The 21,689-nt window shown below is 49.3% G+C and overlaps 1 protein-coding gene across 1 annotated transcript; it reads left to right on the forward strand.

The window, feature by feature from the left end:
• Positions 1-233: 233 nt before the first annotated feature.
• On the forward strand, positions 234-20,112 carry LOC122541314. Its single transcript, XM_043677949.1, has 12 exons — positions 234-578; positions 682-829; positions 2,288-2,551; positions 3,671-3,777; positions 7,706-7,781; positions 8,057-8,290; positions 10,520-10,620; positions 11,926-12,007; positions 12,898-13,137; positions 13,994-14,083; positions 15,430-15,551; positions 19,854-20,112. Exons 1-10 carry the CDS (start codon positions 521-523, stop codon positions 14,061-14,063), a joined length of 1,380 nt encoding a protein of 459 aa, XP_043533884.1. The 5' UTR covers positions 234-520; the 3' UTR covers positions 14,064-14,083; positions 15,430-15,551; positions 19,854-20,112.
• Positions 20,113-21,689: the final 1,577 nt, after the last annotated feature.

A 21,689-nucleotide genomic window follows, 5' to 3' on the forward strand; every position in this document is an offset into this window, starting at 1 on the left:
TGCCCACCCCCTTTCCCCCCCCTCCACCCCCCCCCCTTGCTGAAGTGTAAACATTTTCACCGAATTGGCCTGAAATAGATCTATTAGTCACTTGAATGGGAAACAAGTGCAGAGCTGTGGGCAGAGCTTAAGAGAGTTGGAGTCATTCATAGAATCCCTACAGTGTGGAAACAGGCCATTTGGCCCATCAAGTCCACAGCGGCACACCTAAGAGCATCCCACCCAAACCCACGGCCCTCGAATCCTATCCCTGTAACCTGCATTTCCCATGACTAATCCACCTAACCTGCACATCTTTGGACAATTCCCTGCTGTCCCTGTAAAAGCACACATCGGGAGACAGGCATTGCACAGTGCCATTCCTCCCCACCCTTACTTTTGTTCGAGAATGGCGATCTCCCCTGTACCTCACCTCCCACCCCTGCCCCCGTCTCTCCCATTACGAAAGCGTGTTGAATGATGTCTCTCCTGCACCAGGTTTGCAAAGGTCCAGGTGACTCCCTCCCCGCCCAGCGAGGCCATGCTGCAGGTCTGCATCCGTGAAGAAGGTGTGGTGACTCAAAGTGCCCTCAGGAAAGGTAAACCCCGGTCAGTCTGTCTCAGTACAAGAAGGAGAACGCGCTTCCCCCCCGTCGGGTGGCTGATAATAATTGGCGCGCTGTTTGTCTCTGGCTTTTCTAGAGCAGGAGGCTGCTGTCCGCGGTGTCATTCCCTTCTGGCCATCAGCCGGCATCGGCACCGAGAGGAAACTACCTTTACCATCTGCAAGCTGGAAGAAGGACACTCCCAGTGAATCAAAACCTGGAGGGAAAAGGCCCCGTTCAGACAGGTACCCTGATACTTGGTGTGGGACTGAATTCCCATTTGAGGGAAGGTATCGACCTCTATTGTAGGTTGCATGGTCACAAGGTGTAGAATCACAGAGCCCCTACAGTATGGAATTAGGCCATTTGGCTTATCGAGTCTACACAAAATCTCCGAAGAGCATCCCACCCGTTCACACTCCACCCTAACCTATCCCTGTAACCCTACCTGGCTAACACACCAAGCCTGCACATCCCTGAACACTGTAGGCAATTTGGCATAGCCAGTCCACATAACCTGCACACCGTTGGAGGAAACCGGAGCACCCGGAGAAACCCCACACAGACACGGGGAGAACGTGCAAACTCCACACTGACAGTCGCCTAAGGCTGGAATCGAACCCGGATCCCTGGCGCTCTGAGGCAGCAGTGCTAACCACCGGAAAGGGAATAGTAAAGTGGGGCAGATGTGAGGGGCTGAATAGCCTACTGCTGCTGCAAATTTATATGCAGCCTTTCACAACAGAAGACCAGGCTGACGCCGTGGCCTTCAGTCTGACTCCTTCAAAGAAAAAGATCTCAGTTGTGCTGAATGGAACACGATATCAGTGTTCCGGCCTGGTTTGAATTGGTGTGAAGCCCAATAACAACATCTGCAAATTTAAAATTGACTCTTATCAATGTTAGCTTTTTTTTTAAATGAGCATGTTAATTGAACTCTGGAAGTGCCCAGCATCTTAAAGCAACAAATTCCACTCTGTCAGAAATTCCAGTTGAGAGAGAATCCCTGTGAGTGAAGGTTTACCATATTTATTTGACTGCATCCTACCTGATGTCATCAATTGTGCGTTTTAATGTCTCCTGGTAAAAGAGGGCGGCGATAAATGTTGTAACTGGTCTCTAGCCATATTCTAACCCCATAGATTTGCAGTGTACATGTGCATTCAGACGTAAGTGCCAGAAATGTCGGAATTTTGCATCAGTTTGCAGTTTAATTCGACGTTACCCTTCCTTTAATGTGCCACCCACCAATTCCCTGCGGGATTTGTTTGTTTACTTTTCTCACTCCTTGACTGGAACTTGGTTGTAACTGGATGACTTGTCTATACAGGGGAACCTCGATTATCCGAAGGACACAGGCGTGAAGTATTTCGGTTATTCAAATTCTGGATAATCGAATATCAAATAACATAGTTTAGCTGAGCATTGGGACCTTGCAATCTTGCCGGATAATCCAATATTTGGCTAATCGAATGTTGGATAACCGAGGTTCCTCTCTATATGAATCTCGTGACGTATATCACGTGATAGCTCAGGCTGCAAACCTTATTTCTTGAATGCACAGGCATCATTATTTCTCCCCAATGCCATGCGATGGCGGATCAGTTTGACTGAATCCCGAAGGGGACGCGGGTGGGCTGGCTCCAGGGGTGGAAGAGCGAAGCCACGTTCTGCAGAGGGTGACTCTCCTTTCGCTCTCCCAGGTCTGCGCCGCCCAGCAGCAGCAGCTCGCCCGATCTCCCGAGGACGGAGCCTGACAGCGAGCAGACTTGGCGGGAGGGCGGGAGAGTGCCGCTGGGGAGGCTCCTGCTCCCATTGGAAGAGGCCACCCGGGAGAGGCCGAGACGGGGCGCCCCGCATCCGCGGAGGAGGGTCTGCATCGGCAGCCAGGCGGCTCGCTGGGGTCTGGTGAAGGCTGAGCTCGGCTGGCCGAGCGATGAGGAGGTGGCCAGGGTGCTGCTGGATGTGTAAGTCCCTTTTCCCCTGCCCTTCCTTAACTCTGAGGGTCTGAGCTCAGCACATCCTACAGGGGCTTGTCCTCCCCCCGTCCCGATCGATTCTGCAAATTCCCTGTCCTGGCTGGGAACTCCTTCCCTAACGGTGCACCACAAGGTCCACAGCGGTTCGGGAAGGCATGGTCGCCACCAGCACCTCAAAGGCCACTGGGAGTGGGTGACAAGCAGCAGTCTTGCCAGTGTGGAAGAACATGTTGGAAGAAATTGTAAAGTCTTGGTCGCGGGGCTACACACTAACGTGGCTGCCTCAGTTCTCACCCACCCAGCCAAGGAAACCACTGTTTGAAATGGCAGTCTGTTTGTGTGTCCCAAAGTGTGGAAACAGGCCCTTCGGCCCAACAGGGCAACACCGACCCTCCGAAGAGCATCCCGCCCAGACCCATGCTTCTGCATTTACCCCTGACTAATGCACCTAACCTGCACATCCCTGAACACCTGGACAATTTAGCATGGCCAATCCACCCTGACCTGCACATCTTTGGATTGTGGGAGGAAACTGGAGCACACAGACATGTTAACAATGTACTATACAGACAGTTGCTGGAATTGATGTTAACAATGTACTATACAGACAGTTGCTGGAATTGAACCCGGGTCCCTGGTGCTGTGAGACAGCAGTGCTAACCTCTGAGCCACCATGCCGCCCATCACCCGTCAGGACTTGGGGGGGGGGGAGGTGATTGGCGATCCGTCAGGCAGTGAGACTGTGGAGCTCCAAGCCAGCTCCTCTGGGCACTGGTTTCATGCGGCATCAGGGTTGAGCGGGGGGAGGGGTAAGGAGTTGGGCCGGGCCATTGGTTGCCCCCAACATTATTGAGCCGAAGATGAGTCATTGGCATGGACTGGAGACCCGGGGAAGAGCGGGTGGTCCCGAGGGATCCGATACCAGTTCAACAGGAGGGAGTCCACTCTGGGAATGGCATGATCAACTAGACCAGCTCAGGGTCCGGGGTTGCGTGGGGGTGGGGGGCGACCTGACGTAATTTCACTGCAGTCTCGCCTGAATATTTGTAGCGACCCCCTCTCCTCCACACCACCTTAAGCTTAGCCAACGTGACTTGAATTTCCTAGGTTTATCGAGAAGCAGATGCATCAGCCGGGTCCCAGTCGCACCGTCCAGGAGGCTGACCTCGACGAAGCGGCAGACACCAATCGCGATTCAGCCAAGGAGGATAATGGTTTGTACTTCCTTCAGGTGCTTTTGATGTCCGTCAGGACCAGGGCGTAGAAGGATGGGGGCAAGGGTGGCGATTTAATCCATGTGCTGTAAACTGATTACTTCCCACAGCTGCATTTTTTCACTTCAGGGCAGTGGATGAAACTGGGGAGCAGTGGACCATACCTAAACCACTTGTGCTGTGCTCCCCAAACACTTCAGTTCTTCTGGCGTTCTGATCCGGAGGGTGGGTGGATAACCTCTGATAATCCCCCGGTAACCTTTGACTCCATCACCCATCAAGAATCTACCCACATCTGTGGGTAATGACCCCCACTCCCAAACTTTAACATGGAGAGTTCCAGACGTGTGCACGGCGTCCCTTTGCTCCTCTTCATTTCCTGCCCATAAAGGGCCACCGCTAATTACGAAACAGTGCCCTTCGCTTTAGGCCCGCCCACAAAAGGAAGCATTCTCTCCGTCTCTCTCGTGTCAATACCATTCAGGATCAGGATCTTACAGACTTCGACCAAGCCACCCCTCGCTCTTCTCAACCCATCTCCGTCCTTCTGACAACTCATTGGTCCGGATTTTCCGCCGGCCGGCCGGCCGGATAACCGTGCCGTGTGGGTGGGAGTTGCGCTTGCAAAAGTCCCGGCTTGACCTGCGTCAAAGGAATTGCCCAGGAAATTGAAAATTCCACTGGTCAATTCCCCTGATCCTCGAACCCTCTGAAAGTATCGCTTAAACCTGAGAACTTGGGGTGGGGGGGGGAGTGGAATGGTTCCCCTGCCGTTTAGTAAATAGTTGCTTAGGATAAGTTGGTTAATAAATAACCAGTCTAACCCTTGGGTAAGTTTTCAACTAACCACTAACGTATGGCACGTGCTCACCTGGACCTCTACTCTTCAGGCGCCCTAACCTCTCACCTTTATGTACTTGTCCTTTGACAGCAGATGTCAAAGTGGCTGACTGTGATGCTGACACCCTTTAGTGACAAAATACAGCAGATAAAAAGGACCTGGGTTGCCTTCCCACAGCAGTCCCCCACCACAAGAGACATGTTGGAATGGAAGCATGCCTCTACATTTCTGAAGGAGCCCTGCTAAGGTCCCACGTAGGAGATTAATGAGCAAAATTAGGGCACGTGGTATTGGGGGCAAGGTACTGACTTGGATTGAAAATTCACTGGCTGACAGGAAACAAAGAGTAATGATAAATGGGTCCCTTTCGGAATAGCAGGCAGTGACTAGTGGCCTACCACAAGGTTCAGTGATGGGACCACAGCTGTTAACAATGTACATTAATAGATGAAGGCATTAAAAGTAATGTTAGCAAATTTGCTGATTACACAATGCTGGGGAGCAGGGTGAAATGTGAGGAGGATGTTAGGAGAATACAGGTAGACCTGGACAGGCTAGGTGAGTACATGGATGCATGACAGATGCAGTTTAATGTGGATAAATGTGGAAAGCGAATAGCATGCTGGCCTTCATAACAGGAATTGAGTATAGAAGCAAAGAGTTTCTTCTGCAGGTGTACAGGGTCGTGGTGAGACCGCACCTGGAATATTGTGTGCAGTTTTGGTCTTCAAATTTGAGGAAGGACATCCTGGCTGTTGAGGGAGTGCAGCGTAGGTTCACGAGACCAATTCCCGGAATGGCGGGACTATCAAATGTTGAAAGATTGGAGCGACTGGGCTTGTAACCTCTTGAGTTTAGAAGGATGAGAGGGGATCTGATTGAGACGTATAAGATTATTAAAGGATTGGACACTCTGGAGGCAGGAAGCATGTTTCCGCTGATGGGTGAGTCCCGAACCAGAGGACACAGTTTAAAAATAAGGGGTAGGCCACTTAGAACAGAGTTGAGGAGAAACTTCTTCACCCAGACAGTGATGGGTGTATGGAATGCTCTGCCCCAAAAGGCTGTGGAGGCCCAGTCTCTGGATACTTTCAAGAAAGAGCTGGTCAGAGCTCTTAGAGATAGTGGAATCAAGGGTTATGGGGATAAGGCAGGAACAGGATACTGATTGTAATGAATGGTGGTGCTGGCTCATAGGGCCGAATGGCCTACCCTGCACCTTTGTCTGATCAGAGTCTACTGTAAAAAAAATGCAGGGCCCTTTGGTTGTTCTAAATCCTGGAATTCCCTCCCTGATGGCATCGTGGGTCAACCTACAACAAGTGGACTGCAGCAGTTCAAGAAGGCAGCTCACCCTCACTTTCTCAAGGGCAACTAGGGGCGAGCAATAAATGCTGTCCCAGTCAGCGACGTCCATGTCGGTTTTGTAAAACGTAAAGCAAGAGAACTTCAGACCTACTGGACCATTGTAGAGGCTGGCAGTCCTGACCTCCAAGTCCCCCTGAATAGCCTCACTCACAGTCACACTGCCCGTCCCTGACCATTGACAAATCAGAAGACTCTCTTATATTTAAAGTGACTGCTTCTTGGTATTAAGAATCCAGGTGACTTTTCCCCCTCCCTGATGTGTAATGGTATATGTAATTCAGTCTCCAACTCAAACTCTGAGCTGAAGCTGCTTGGACATTACTTACAGCTGACGTGCATGTCCAGCATCGTCCAGTATGGTGTCCAGGAGCTTCCACATGCCATAGAATTGACACAGCACCAGACTGCCATCCTTCGCAAGTTTTAATTAACTATTTAATTATATTATTCATTTATTAATGTTGCTATTAACTTTGTATAAAATGAGATTTATACAATCGTAAGGGGCATGAATAAGGTAAATAGGCAAGGTCTTTTCCCTGGGGTGGGGGAGTCCAGAACTGGAAGGCATAGAGTCATAGAGATGTACAGCACGGAAACAGACCCTTCGGTACCACTCATCCATGCCGACCAGATATCCCAACACAATCTAGTCCCACCTGCCAGCACCCAGCCCATATCCCTTCCTATTCATATTCATCCAGATGTCTCTTAAATGTTGCAGTTGTACCAGCCCCCAACACATCCTCTGGCAGCTCGTTCCATGCATGTACCACACTCTGCGTGAAAAAGTTGCCCCTTAGGTCTCTATTATATCTTTCCCCTCTCACCCTAAACCTATGCCCTCTGGTTCTGGACTCCCCGACCCCAGGGAAAAGACTTTGCCTATTTACCCTATCCATGCCCCTCATAATTTTGTAAACCTCTATAAGGTCACCCCTCAGCCTCCGACGCTCCAGGGAAAACAGCCCCAGCCTGTTCAGCCTCTCCCTGTAGCTCAAATCCTCCAACCCTGGCAACATCCTTGTCAATCTTTTCTGAACCCTTTCAAGTTTCAAAGGCATCTGGTTGGGTCGATGAATAGGAAGGGTTTAGAGGGATATGGGCCAAGTGCTGGCAAATGGGACTAGATTAGATAAGGATATCTAGTTGGCATGTATGAGTTGGACTGAAGGGTCTGTTTCCATGTTGTAAACCTCTGTGACTCTAACCTGTTGGATTGAGCTTAACCACTAACCAGGCATTCACCACTCGCTCCTTTCTCTTTAACAGAGCAAGAACCAATTTCTACAGGGTTGGGAGAATAGAAAAACATAGGGAAACAATCACCACCTGCCTCCAGTCACGAAACTGTTTCCTTAGTTGCTTTTGTTTGCTTTGGGTGTAGTGAGGAACCTTGTATTGACAGCCAGCTGAATTGGAACTTAGAGAAACCAGATTTAATCAGTTAGCCAACTAACTGCTCGGCGGTCACAACAGAGAACATCTAAGGTGCAAGAAAGAAGGAAAGAAACATATTGTACTTACACAGGACTTTTCAAATCACAGACGCTTCAGGATGCTTTGAGGTTCGGCAGTGAACTTGAGACATTGCAAGCTTTTTATTTCTAGATTAGATTACTTACAGTGTGGAAGCACTGTAAACTCACTGTAAATTCTCCGATGACTTTTCCCAGACATCTGGGTGAGTGGTTTCATTTCTGCTGATGTTTCTCCTAGAACAAGCTGACTTGGACAGTGTCCCGTCGCTGTCAGTGGGATCAGAATCGACTGTGACCTTGTCGCACCCCAGCAGGTACCGTTCCTCCATGTGGACTGTGACCCCACCTCTCCTTCCTTCCCACCCACCCTCTGGGCACGTAATGCTTCTCGTGGGCAGTTTGGGCATGTGTGAATGTGCACTGAGATTTCCAGTCAGGTGATAACCCCCCACCCCTCCCCCCCCCCCCCCACACACACACGCACACACACAACATAATGTTCACCGTCGCGGTCTGCATTCCGATCATTTCCCGATATTTGCTTGCGCTCTCTCTGTCTCTGTCTCTCAACTGCCCTGCCCCATCTTAGTATCGGCAGCATCGAGGATGAGACGGACAGCTCCCTGTTCAGCGATGCAGGTTCTGCCTCTGATGGCATCTCCAAATATCCGGTCACAGCGCGTCCGTCGTTCCCCAGCCCCAGAGCGAAAACGGAACCCGCCGAGTGGGAGTCCGACAGCGAGGGCCGTGCGTTCAGTCACCGCGATCCCGAAAGCAAGGAGGCGAAAAACACTGGGACAGACCTGGCTGTCCCGTCAGAGCCGTAAGTAACAACAGCGTACTTTTGCCTGGTCCCCTTTCCTGAGCGAGGGGCACCTCGCCACAACCACAGCACCTGAACCTGAACAATTCGACTCTTGTCGCGATTCTCTTCCTGTCATCTGTATCCCTTGCCACATCCTAACTGGGAAGAGTGTGTCGACCATCAAGCCCCAACTGTTCTGCAAGCAAACAGAAAATCTATCAAATCCCAATTGGGCTACCAAGCTGACCAATTTGTCTGTCTGACTGTTATTCCAGATCAAAGCAATTTGCACCAAGTTTTGTCATCTTCAGGAAATAACTACCCATTGCAATCCACTTTAAAAAGAAAGCGGGGAATTAAAGGATTGGGGAGTCTTGTCGAACAGACAGACCTGGAGCTGCAGGTACATAGTTCCTTGAAGGTGGTGTCGCAGGTAGACAGGGTGGTGAAGAAGGTGTTTGGCACGCTTACCTTCACCAGTCAAGAGCATTGCATACAGGAGTTGGGGCGTCATGTCGCAGCCATACTGCGGGTTAATGAGGTCACTTTTGGAGAACTACTTACAGTCTGGTTGCCCTACTAAAGGAAGGATGTTCTTAGATTGGATAGGGTGCAGAAAAGATTTACTAGGATCGTACCCGGACTGGAGTTTTTGAGTTAGGAGAGGTTGGATAGCTGCTATTTTTTGACACTGGAGCGAGGGGTGACCTTAGAGAGATCGATAAAATCATGAGGGGCATAGATACGGTGAATAGCCAAGGTCCTTGATTCCGGGTGGGGAGTCTGAAACTAGAGGGCATAGGTTTAAAGGTGAGAGGGAAAGATTTAAAAGGCACCTGAGGGGTAATGTTTTCACATAGAGGGTGGTGCGTATATGAAACAAGCTGCCAGGAGGAGGTGGTAGAGACAGGTACAGTTACAAGATTTGAAATAAATCTGGACAGGTATATGAATTGGAAGGGTTTAGAGGGATTTGGGGCTCGAGGCAAGCAAATGGGACTAATTCAGATTAGGAAACCTGGTGGAGACTGATGAGTTGGACAGTAAAATCTGTTTCCATGCTGTATGACTCCAATTACTGTACAGCTGCAATGAAACCTAATCGCTACCTCTTAAAAATCCCAAACACACAAACACTTATGAAAATAAAACAACCATTTAACAGAAATTTTATAGATGGAAGAATAATGACAGGAAAAACAAAGTTCTCAGGATCTAAAGTCACGAGTTAAATTATCTCTCTTTCTTTTGATTTTTAGCAATGATGACGTGTCAGTGTCTGTAAAGTGCTGGTCATTTTTCACTTTAATCCAGTGGACCCCAAGGTCTTCCCCTGTCTGAGAATTCTTTAAAAGAAAAGCAAAAAAACTAGAAATATAAGCTTTTGCATCAAGAGAACATGGGAAAAGATGATTTCTGTCTGTTAGCTCCGGAGCTCTGACTGCTCTACATTTACAGACCTGAAGCAAACTGCAGTTGAATCAGTCAGAGGCTGTCGTCAGGCAGTTTGTCAAAGCTCCTGGTATCACTCTGACTCAGCGTTCTTAATACTCTAGCAGCAGCCATTGTCTTGTACAACTAAAAATGTGCACCCCTTTACCAAGTTGCAAACTTGTGGCATTTCACCTGTCAGGCAGCGCCAAATATCCATGTCAGTTTGGGGCGGCACGGTGGTTCAGTGGTTAGCGCTGCTACCTCATGGCGCCAGGGACCCAGGTTCAATTCCCGTCTCGGGTGACTGTCTGTGTGGAGTTTGCACATTCTCCCCGTGTCCGCGTGGGTTTCCTCCGGGTGCTCCCACAGTCCAAAGATGTGCAGGTCAGGGTGGATTGGCCCATGCTAAACTGTCCCATGGTGTTCAGGGATGTGTAGGTTAGTCGGGGGTAAATGTCGGAGGTCGGTGTGGGCTTGTTGGGCCAAGTGGCCTGTTTCCCCATCGGAGGGATTCTATGATAGTTTACAGTCAAGGAAGTCGCAATACAGTGCTAGTGCTCAAGTGAGGAGCCTGAGCTAACTTTTACAATGCTCTGTCTCTAGTTCAGTGCAAACACTGCCCCTCTGAGCCAGAGCATTGCGATTCCGCTTCAGCAGTTCCCTCGCCATTAACACTTTCTGGTCCCCACACTCCCTTCAGTAACCGGTGAGTCACCTAATTCCACTGATAAAGAAAGTTTGGGCGAGGCGAGGGGGGCGCAGGACCTCACAACGTGAAGGTTGTCACCAGAATCGGTGTTTTTCATTCTCTAGACGTGCCGAAGGCCCCGAGAGACAGCAACCTTCCGATGGGGATATTATCCGAATCTGCGTCGGTGAGGACGGTGGGACAGCCTATCCTGAAATCAAAATAGGTAGGAGCTGATGTGGCTCAGTGATGAATGTCCTGCAGGATACGTAGGAAAAGATTATGCCACAACACTGATGTCATTGAACTAGTACAGGTCCACAATCCTTTATCTGAAACTCTGAAATCAAAATAGCTTTGAAATCCGAAGTTGCTTTCTGTATAAAAAGATTGTTTGGCGAGCAATCGAGTGCCACAATTTCGCACCCACTCGACCCACATTACTCAGATGTGACATGGTGGTGTGGCCCAGCACTGGCAGGCCTCAATTGTGTCTCAGTGTTCCTGCTAGCCATGCGTGGTTCTGCTGTTCGGTAAGATTGTTTTAAAGTTTCACTGTGCAAATGTCATTTATTCTGAAATCTGAAAAGTTCCGAAATCCGAGAATCGACTGGCCCCAAGGACAGTGGATAAAGGATTGTGTACCTGTAACACAGAGGCCCAGGCTGCTACTGTGTGCCTACCAAGTTCAAATCCCACCGAAACAACTGGGGAATTTAAATTCAGCCAACAAAATGTTGCCTTGCAAAGATAATCATGATTCAGAGATGCCGGTGTTGGACTGGGGTGTACAAAGTTAAAAATCACACAACACCTGGTTATAGTCCAACAGGTTTAATTGGAAGCACATCAGGTGGTAGTGGAGGGCTCAATCCTAACACACAGAATTTATAGCAAAGACTTAGTGTGATGTAACTGAAATTATACTTTGAAAAATTGATTGTCTGTTAAGTCTTTCATCTGTTTGAATACCATGATAGTTTCACTTCTTTCATGTGTAAATCACAAAACCTTTGTTTAAAAAGTTGCATTCTCGGGTTAGCTGTTAACAATGGTGATAGCTGGGCAATATGTTGAAGGTGTTGGCCCCCTGTGTTCTCTGTCTATGCCATGATGTTTAGATTGATTCTAATCTAAAAAGTGAGATAACAGAGTTTTACATGAATTCATGCAGCTTTTGAGCTCAGAGTTCTAAATGACAACTGTCACATTACCGTAAATTATTGCTGAAGGCCTTATAGTTTGTTCCTGTCTGCTGGGGAAGGAAATCCGCTGTTCCTGCTCTGTCTGGCCTTCACATGACTCCAGACCCACAGCAACATGGAATTGTCTCTGGAATTGTTCCCTGAAGTAGTCTAGCAAGTTGCTCAGTTAGGGATGGGCACCAAATGACGGACTTGCCAGCGATAGCCATTAACCTAACCCAGGAAAACCTTTCTGCTCTTAAAAAAAAAGTTACATTAGTTGCTGTGCTGAGGGTGCTCGGCAGACGCCAGTCAGTGGCGGTGAACCTGTCCTGTTCTTTCTGCAGAGCGAGAGGACCCATGCAGCCTTCCTTCCCCAGCGGCCTCGACGGGTTCAGACAGCACGGTGACCTTATCACATCCGAGCAGGTAAGAGGAGCAGCTCCCAGCCCTAGGAAGCTGGGTTTCACAGCGGGGAGCAGAGGACCTGTCCATGTAACTGACAGGACCACCTTCGTGAGCAGGGCACGTTCTCTCGAGAGGAAGAAGCGCACAGTGTCAAGCGGTTTCGGCTGAAAGCACTGGGGCCGGGTTTGGGAGGGGGGTCGCCTCTTTCTGTGGTAACGTTGATTGTGGATCCTATCCTGCCTCTATCTCGGGTCATCCTCCCCATTGTCTGGTGACCAGAGTGTGTTGACGAGACAGTCTGTCTGTCTGCTGGCCAGCAAGCCTTTTCTAGCTCTTGCACTTTGGTGTTGCAGAGCAGAAAGAGGGGGAAGCTCCAGGCTGCTCCTCCCCTCCAGAATCCCATCAATCTATTCCCCTTTACAGATCTAATTCCGATTCACTTCCCGGAGGGATGGAATCCCCGTCCGGCACCGGTCCGGGCAGCACATTCCAGATCCTAGCCCCTGTGCTGTGTTTGAACCAATAAAGGGTTACCCCTGGTTACTGACTCCACTGCAAGCCAGGAGTGAGTCTCCTTCTGTCTGTGTTGAGCAGATGCTTTCTCTTGCGCAGATATCCGTTCCCTCCACGTGCCCCCGAATCCTGATGTCCATCCACTGTCCCCCGCGTCGCCCCCCCCTCACACCAGCCCTCCACCTATCTCCCATCCTCGTGCTGTCTCACAGTCTGTCTTGTGCACGTTTTGTTTTCTCTTTCTGTCTCTTTCACTGCTCACTTGCCCGCGCCCTCACATGGTCTTGCGAGCGCTGTTCACTCGGCATCGCGTGCTTTGTTAATCTCCCGCTGCCTCTCGCACGCGTGCTCTCCCGTTCTCTAAAGCGATACTCTCCCTCCCTCCCTCCACCTGCCAGCGATATCAGTTTTGAGGAGGGTTGCTGCACTGAGGCGGACTTGGTATCTGAGAGCGACACAGAGGGGTTGCAGGCAGCGATGACGAGGCGGAGAAAGCGGATGGCTAGTCCGGCCAGGAATTGCCGGTGCGAGCAGCGCGGGGCGCTTGACATCGGAAAGGAGATCGACCGCTGGAACTCACTCAAGCAAAGCCTGCGGCTGAAGAGCGATGAAGAAATGGCCAGGGCACTGCTGGATGTGTAAGAACCTTTTATGAAAAGCTAGAAATCCCAGACCTTCCTTTGGGACCTCTCCCAGGGCAGCTATTTGAGAGAGAGAGAGCGAGAGAGAGAGACATGGGTTCGATTGGTGATTTTCCTGCCAGTCCATCAGATGGGGGGGTGGTGACCTGTCAGGATATGAGAGCTGTTAACTTTATAGCGTTATCCCTGACACAGTTCTATCTAGCCTTCTGTCACTGACCCAGCTTCCAACAAAACGACCTGTTTGTTTTCCACTGATCCTCTGGGAAGTACTTTGGGGAGATTAGATTAGATTAGATTAGATTAGATTCCCTACAGTGTGGAAACAGGCCCTTCGGCCCAACAAGTCCACATCGACCCTCCGAAGAGTAACCCACCCAGACCCATTTCCCTCTAGCAGTGCGCACAATTTAGCATGGTCAATTCACCTGACCTGCACATCTTTGGACTGTGGGAGGAAACCGGAGCACCCGGAGGAAACCCACGCAGACACGGGGAGAATGTGCAAACTCCACACAGACAGTTGCCCGAGGGTGGAATCGAACCTGGGACCCTGGTGCTGTGGTAGCAGTGCCGCCTAATATCCTGACCGTCACAAACTTGAATAATGGAACAGTAAGGATACAATTTGGGTGAGGGGGGTTGTGGAGAGTGTGTCTGAGGCTATACTGAAACAGTGTATAACATGAAGGGTCTCGTGTAATTTGAGGGGGGGATATGTTTGCATTGGTACAGCCTCTATGTTGAGGTTTGTGTATATAAGAGGACTGTGCATGTCTGTGCACGTGGTGGAGTGTTATGTGATTATAATGAATCCTGACTAACACAATTTGCTAATTTTTCTTTTTAATAGGTATACCAAGACCCACTCTATTCCCCTCAGTCCAATAACCACGATTGCTACAATGGTGAAGGAGGTTTGAGAGCAAGACATTACATCAAGGTTGGTTACACCTACAGGAATTTGTGCTGGTCAGGACTGTGGTCCAATTCCCTGCGTCCATCCACCCCATGGATCGGGTACCACTGAGCGCTCTTCCTGCTTCCTCCCATGGGCCTGTCTGATAGCTGTCCTGCTGTGATTAACCCTTCAGCTATTCTGTTCTTCCTTGCCGAGGCCAGACTGGGGCAAGGACAGCAGATCACTTCCCCTAAAGGACGTTATAGTGAGCCCGATGGGCGTTCACAAAAGTTAATGATAGTTGTCACAGTCCCCCTCACTTGAGACTTGTTTTCAATTCCAGATATTACTGATTGTTAAATTACAGGCCTGGTCCTAGCATGTGCAAAGGAGCTGTAATCCAGCTGTGGGGGGGGTCACATTGAGGAGTCCTGTCCAATCTAGAGTCAGTGGGGAACGGAAGGATGTCTCTCTGCTGGTTGGAGTCATACCTGGCACATAGGAAGTTGTGGTTGTTGGAGCTCAGTCACCTCAGAAATGGGGGTGTTCACCGATGATTGCACAACGTTCCGCATCATTCACAGCTCCTCAGATACGGAACCAATCCACGTCCCAATTCAGTGAAGTCTGGACATCCTTGGGCATGGGCTGAAAAGTGGTGAGTAACATTCATGCCCACACATAGGGCCTGGCTATGATGATTTTCAACGAGTGAGAATCTAACCATTGCATCTTGGCATTCAGTGATGTTACCATCACTAAACTCCCCATGACCAGCATCCTGGGGGTTACCATTGACCAAGAACCTGAACTGGGACCAGCTTTGTAAATGCTATGGTTACGAGAACGAGACAGAGGCTAGGTGTTCTGCAGCAAGTTGGGAATGCTTGCCAGAACCCCTGTAGGCCAAAGCCACGTCCTGGTTTGGAAACGTTTGACTTTATCCTCATGGTCATTTGGTCAGAATCCTGCAACTGTCTCCTGAGGAGCACTGCGAATGTCCCTACAACTGGAGCGCTGAAGGAACCCTGGCAGAGATTCAAAAACATGGCTTATCACCACCACCTCGAAGCTAGCTATGGACAGGCAACGGATGCTAGACCAACCAGTGAAGTCCATATCCTGCCAATGAGTTTCCTCAATGGTATTTAAACTCATGGCCTCCAGAGCGGGTCCAGTATTGTAATTACTACGTGACCATCGACTCCCATCAATCCATCCTGCCATTCTCAGGGTGCCATTCTGTTGGTCTAGCACCTCACATCCATGTCAGTGCGGCCGGGTGGGGAAATCACAGACCGAAATGATCATTTTAGAATCTCCTTTCACCGTTCCTAACTTGGTTACTAACCCGCTTATCTCTTCCCCCCTCCCCACCCCCAATCCAGTTGACAGCACTTTTGGAACAGCAAGGTGTTTGCATCCAGGAATCCCAGGCACCGGTGGAGCAGATACTGCACGCCGTGCCCCAGGATCAGAGTCAGGAGCCAGCAGTTCACACCTGGGCAAGGTACGGCTTGGCAGCTGCCATTAATCTCCTTCACCAGCAGCTTGCTGTGTCTGGAATCTCATTCAAACAATAACAGAGCGGTGATTAGCATTGGGACGTGCGAGAGGTCAGAATTCAGGGGCGCAGATGTTTCCCGTAAGCTGTGGAATGAGAGAAATGACAGACAGCAGGCAGCAACACAGCTTCTGAAACTGAGGATGGGAATTTTACAATCCGAGAAGTGGCTGGACTGGGAGCCAGTGGACTAGGAGAAAGTGAGGACCGCAGATGCTGGAGATCAGCGTCAAAAAGTGTGGCGCTGGAAAAGCACAGCCAGTTAGGTAGCATCCGAGGAGCAGGAGAGTCGATGTTTCAAGCAATGTGTTTCATCCCGCATTCCTGATGAAGAGCTTATGCTCGAAACATCAAGTCTCCTGCTCTTCAGACGCTGCCTGACTGGCTGTGTTTTTCCAGCACCACGCGTTTTGACAAGGAGCCAGTGTACCTGAGGGAGCACAGGAACTGGGTGTGCATTAGGACAGGGGAAGTGAAGTTTCAGAAGAACTGAAGTCCTCGGGAAAACAGTTGAGTGGCAATAACTGAGTCATGGGTGAACGTTTTAAGCTGTAAATAAGTGACATTATTTTATTTACACAACCAATTTTAATGTTGCAGGAAGCACTGTTAGCTCCTTAACGTATGAAAGTCTTCCATTGTAATATCAGGTTTTCACACCAAGTTCAGCAGTAGCTACCTCAGAATTCTAGCTAAGGATATTGTGACAAGATGCTAACTTACCCTCTTTTCGGGCCTGGGCTGTGTCAGCACAGAGACTGAGAACAGCAGCCCTGGGTGTCCCAGCTCATGCAACAGCATCAGGGGCTATGTAGACACTCATCAAGGCCTTGCATTTACTTCTGAAGGACCAGGCCCCTTGCGGGCGGTACCAAGTGCTGTTGCATGTTCCAAGGTTGATATGCACAGGAGGTCACTGGACCGGGCAGTGAGCAAAAGGGAGAGCCCGTGGGGCCCATGCAGTTGCTCAGAGGAAGTCGAAGGGAAAGATTTGGCTGCTGCTCAGTCAGAGGTTTAGAAGCGAGGGAAGATCAGCCTTCGGCGAAGAGTGGTGCTTTTTATCAGTCTCCAGGCACACATGCATTGCCTCTGTCACAGAGCCACACCTCCGCTGTCTGCAAGCTCACTCTGCTATGGTGTTAGTACATCTCTCACACTTCTCACACATACATGCACACTCTCTCTACATGCTCTCTCTGTATGTGTGTCTCTCTCTCTCTCCCTCCCCCATCTCTCTCTCTCCCCATCTGTGTGTGTCTCTCTCTCTTCCCCCCCCTGTGTGTGTGTCTCTCTCTCTCCCTCCCTCCCCATGTCTCTCTCTCTCTCTCTCCCCCCCTCCCCCTGTGTCTGTCTCTCTCTCTTTCTCCCCCACCCCCATGTGTCTGTCTGTCTTTCTCTCTCTCTCTGTCTCTCTGTGTCTTTAAGCTCCCTCTACTGGATGTTCTCAGTACTTCTGAAAACTGTGTCCATCTCTCTCACAAACACATGCTTATTTTCCCTCACACAGAAGGTTGCAGAGAGCAGAGTCTCCAAAGCTTCAGTGAAGGGGTTCAATTTGAGATGTACAAGGGGCCAGAATTTTAGAATGTTAGAATCCCTACAGTGTGGAAGCAGGCTGCACCGACTCCCTGAAGAGTATCCCCGCCTCCAGCCCCATGACCCTGCATTTCCCATGGCTAATCCACCCTCAGCCGCGTGTCTTTGACCCGTGGGAGGAAACCAGAGCACCTGGAGGAAACCCACGCAGACACAGGGAGAACCCACGCAGAGAGTCGCCCAAAGCTGGAATCGAACCCGGGTCCCTGGGTAAACAGTGTAACCATCGCTCATTCCTGATAAAGGGCTTTTGTCCGAAATGTCAATTCTCCTGCTCCTCGGATGCTGCCTGACCAGCTGTGCTTTTCCAGCACCCTTGACTCTTGACTCTGATCTCCAACATCTGCAGTACTCACTTTGTCCCAGTGCTAACCACTGAGCCACCATGCAGCCCCAGGGGTTAGCTGTGTCAGTGGGACGGGAGAGTGGGGTGAGTGAAGTTTCGGAGCAATTGTAACTTGGGGGCTGGGAATTGTGAAATTGAGGGTGGTCGACTAGGAGGCAGTGCAAGCCAGCAAGCATAGTGGGTGAAGGCCTCTGCACATCAGAGACATGGAACAAGGTGTTTTGGATAGAAGACGGCTGTAGAATAGTAAAGTCTAGAGGTAACCAAGGAACCAATGATGGTTTCGTCAGTGGATGAGCTGGAGCAGTGACTGTGCCGAGCGGGGGGGGGGGGTGGAGGACAGGCAGTCCCGGATGAAGTGAAAAGCTCAGCTCGGTCTCAAGTAGGATGCAAGGGTCGCAGGAAGAGTCCGATTCAGCTGCAGACGATTCGCAGGGAGAGGTTCGGGAGTTTCTGAGTCGGTCTCTTTGGCTTACCCAGTCCCTACTCCCAGCTGGAGGAGCTTTCTGCACAGCCCGTAGTGAGTATTGAAGAAACAGTCTGACAGACCTGTGGGTGTGCCTGTGGCTGTATGTGTATGTGTGTGTGTGTGGGAGTGGGTATGTGGGTGTGTGTGTGTCTTTGTGGGTAGTGTGTGTAGGTGTGTCTCTGTGTGGGTGTCTGTCCGTGGTGGGTGTGGGGGTGTGTCTGTCTGTCTGGGTGTGTGTGTGTGTGTGTGTGTGTGTGTGTGTGTGTGTGTGTGGGGGTGTGTAGATGAAATATCCATTCCTTCATCAGTATCTCTTACCTAAACCCCAGGGGTTCCAGGAAAAGGCCCACAATAGCAGTGTTACCATTGAACAAACGTGTTTTTCCTTTCCCTTTAACCTGTGCTGTCATTGGCTGATTCCCAGTGTCTTTATTTGATTTAACCTTTTTATTCCCGTCAGCCTAATCAAAGATGTTATGACACACCCTCTGGAGACTTGAACCTGGGACAGTACCACAATAGCACCACAAGAGGGCTCCCACTGTCTTTGTCTTTCTAACCCTGTGCTGTCATTGAATAGGTTACTAATGCTGTTGTAAAGGTGACAGCAGTGGCTAATGTTGGCCAATGACTACTTAGTCATACAGCACGGAAACAGACCCTTCGGTCCAACCAGTCCATGCTGAACATAATCCCAAACTAAACTAGTCCCACCTGGCCCATATCCCTCCAAAACCTTTCCTATTCATGTACCTGTCCAAATATCTTTTAACCGTTGTAACAGTGTCTGCATTCACCAGTTTCTCAAAGTTCATTTCACACACAAAACACTCTGTGTAAAAAAAAAAAATTGCCTCAATGTATTTTTAAAAATCTCTCTTCTCTCACCTTAAAAATATGCCCCCTAATCTTGAAATTCCCCATCCTGGATAAAAGTTACCTAGCATTAACCTCTCATGGTTTTAGAAACTTCTGTAAGGTCACCTCTCAACTTCCTACACTCTTTATAACTGAAACTTTCCATACCCAGAAATATCCTGGTAAATCTCCTCTGAACCCACTCCAGCTTAATATCCTTGCTACAACTTGACAACCAGAACTGGACGTAGTGCTCCAGAACAGGCCTCACCAATGTCCCGTACAACATCAACAATGACTTCCCCATTCCTGTACTCAAAGGGCTGAGCAATGAAAGCAAGTACACCAAACTCCTCTTTAACCACCCTGTCTATATGTGACACAAAACTTCAAAGAATTATGTACCTGAACCCTTAGGTCCCTCTGTTCTACAATGCTATCCAAGACCCTACTATTAATTGTACAAGTCCTACCCCTGTATGTTGTACCAAAATGCAATACTTCACACTTATCCAGGTTGAACTCCATATGCCATATTTCAGCCCATTAGCCATTTGATCAAGATCCCTTTGTAATCTCAGAAAACCGTCTTCAGTGTCGACTGTGCCATCAATTTTGGTGTTGTCCGTGAACTTACTAACCACGCTTTCTATATTCTTATCCAAATGCCATATAGTCTCATATATAAATGACAAACAAAAGCGGACCAAGAGCAGATCTCTGTGGAACATTGCTAGTGACAGGCCTCCAGTACAAAAAGTAACCCTCCACCACCACCACTGTCTGCTGCCGTTAAGCCAATTTTGTGTCCAATTGGCAAGCCCGAATCCCATGTGACCCAGCGTAGTTGGCCTGGCCTACCACGCAGAACCTTGTCAAAGGCTTTACTGAAAGTCCAAATAAACAACGTCTACTGCTCTCCCCTCATCAATCTTTTCAGTAACTTCTTCAAAGACTTTCTTTATGTTTTGTCTTTCAGAGTACCGCCGTGTGAGCCTGAGTCCGCCCTGACCAGAGCATGCCCCCGCCACCTTCAGCTCCTTGGGTTTGGTTGCTTGAGGGTGAACCAAGCCGAGAATGTGCTTGAGCAGCTTTGATCAAGATGTGACGTAATACAATCAAACAATGTATTTATTTATTTATATATATGTATCTGCCTAACGTATGTTTTGTACAATATTTTTGTAAAGACTTTCTATCGCAGAGGAACAAAGTATCTCTAGTTTTTACCAAGTCTCAGGTGCTGCATTTTGTTGTTTGCCATTTCCATTACTTCTCTGTACAGGAGTGAGGGGCTCAGTTACAGGAGTACTGCTGTACAAACACTTTATCTTCAGTCTAAAAGGCTGCGTGGACTCCATTTAAAATGGAGGAACTTCAGCGTGCTTTCCCATCTGCCGAGGGTGCGTCACCCCTTCGTCAGACTAAGTTTACTCAGTAAAAGTCTCAGTTGGCATTGTTCTGAAGACTGGAACGGATCTGAACCTTGCACCCCACTGCGTGTTCCCAAGGCTCATTGCCACGTAGGATCACCTCTTGTCAAACGTGTGACCCCACACGTACAATCCCCCTCTTGATATCTGCATCCCTCACATGAAATTACAACAGAATGTGCTGACAATACACAGCAGGTTCACTGTCTGTAGAGAGAGCGCGACCACAGAGTTCTAGTTTTGGAACTCCGTGCTAAAGAAGAGACTTTGCAGACTCAGCAGTAACTCTGTTTTTCCACAGACCATGTCAGACCTTCAGAGTTTCTTCGGTATTCTTCTATTTCTGATCTCCAACATCAGTGTTTTCCTTTACCGCTTTAGAAAGAGAATAATGGGAGTTCACTAGGTAGGTTGGTCCCTGACTTGACAAGAGGTCACGTGAGAGGCTGGAGTTTCTACGACTTGGAATTTATGATCACAGGATCTCATTGAACCACATCAAATTCTAACAGAAATTGGGAAGTAGACTGAGAGACCTCATTTGCAGGTTCGTGGTTCCTCACAGCGCCAGAGACCCAGGTTCAATTCCCGCCTCAGGCGACTGTCTGTGTGGAGTTTGTACGTTCTCCCCGTGTCTGCGTGGGTTTCCTTCGGGTGCTCCGGTTTCCTCCCACAGTCCAAAGATGTGCAGCTCAGGTGAATTGGCCATGCTAAATTGCCCGTAGTGTTAGGTAAGGGGTAAATGTAGGGGTATGGGTGGATTGGGCTTCGGCGGGTCGGTGTGGACTTGTTGGGCCGAAGGGCCTGTTTCCACACTGTAATGTAATCTAATCTAATCTAGAAAGCGGAGTCACAGGAAGACGGGATGAAGGCTATGTTTGGTATGTTTGCCTTGACTAGGCAGAGCATTGAGTACAGAAATTGGGAAGTCATGTTGTGGCTGTACAGGACATTAGTTAGGTTGCTTTTGGAATACTGCGCTCAATTCTGGTTTCCTTGCTGTAGGAAGGAGGTTGTGAAACTTGAAAGGGGTTAGAAAGATTTACAAGGATATTGCCAGGATTGGAGGGTTTGAGCTGCAAGGAAAGACTGAATGCCCTCAGTCCCCCATCAGTCTGTCTGTCTGTATCTGCTGATGTCCTTATCTCACTACTCGCAATCACAGAGTCATAGTCATCGAGATGTACAGCACGAAAGCGGATTCTCCGGTCCAACTTGTCCAGGCCAACCAGGTATCCGAAATGAATCTAGTCCCATTTGCCAGCTTTTAGCCCCTATCCCCTCTAACCTGGAGCACCGGTAGGAACACTACCACAATAGTGCCACAAGAGGGCCCTGAATGTCTGTGTCTTTCTAACCCTGTGCTGTCATTGAATAGGTTA

Source organism: Chiloscyllium plagiosum, chromosome 37 (genome assembly GCF_004010195.1).
Source record: "Chiloscyllium plagiosum isolate BGI_BamShark_2017 chromosome 37, ASM401019v2, whole genome shotgun sequence".
Classification (NCBI taxonomy): domain Eukaryota; kingdom Metazoa; phylum Chordata; class Chondrichthyes; order Orectolobiformes; family Hemiscylliidae; genus Chiloscyllium; species Chiloscyllium plagiosum.

Excerpts from the sequence above, each read along its gene's own strand:
- LOC122541314 (XM_043677949.1), top strand. The coding sequence starts at position 521 with ATGCTGCAGGTCTGCATCCGTGAAGAAGGTGTGGTGACTCAAAGTGCC. Across the intron at positions 579-681 it reads TCAAAGTGCCCTCAGGAAAG|AGCAGGAGGCTGCTGTCCGC; the intron begins GTAAACCCCGGT and ends TGGCTTTTCTAG. Across the intron at positions 3,778-7,705 it reads TTCAGCCAAGGAGGATAATG|AACAAGCTGACTTGGACAGT; the intron begins GTTTGTACTTCC and ends TGTTTCTCCTAG.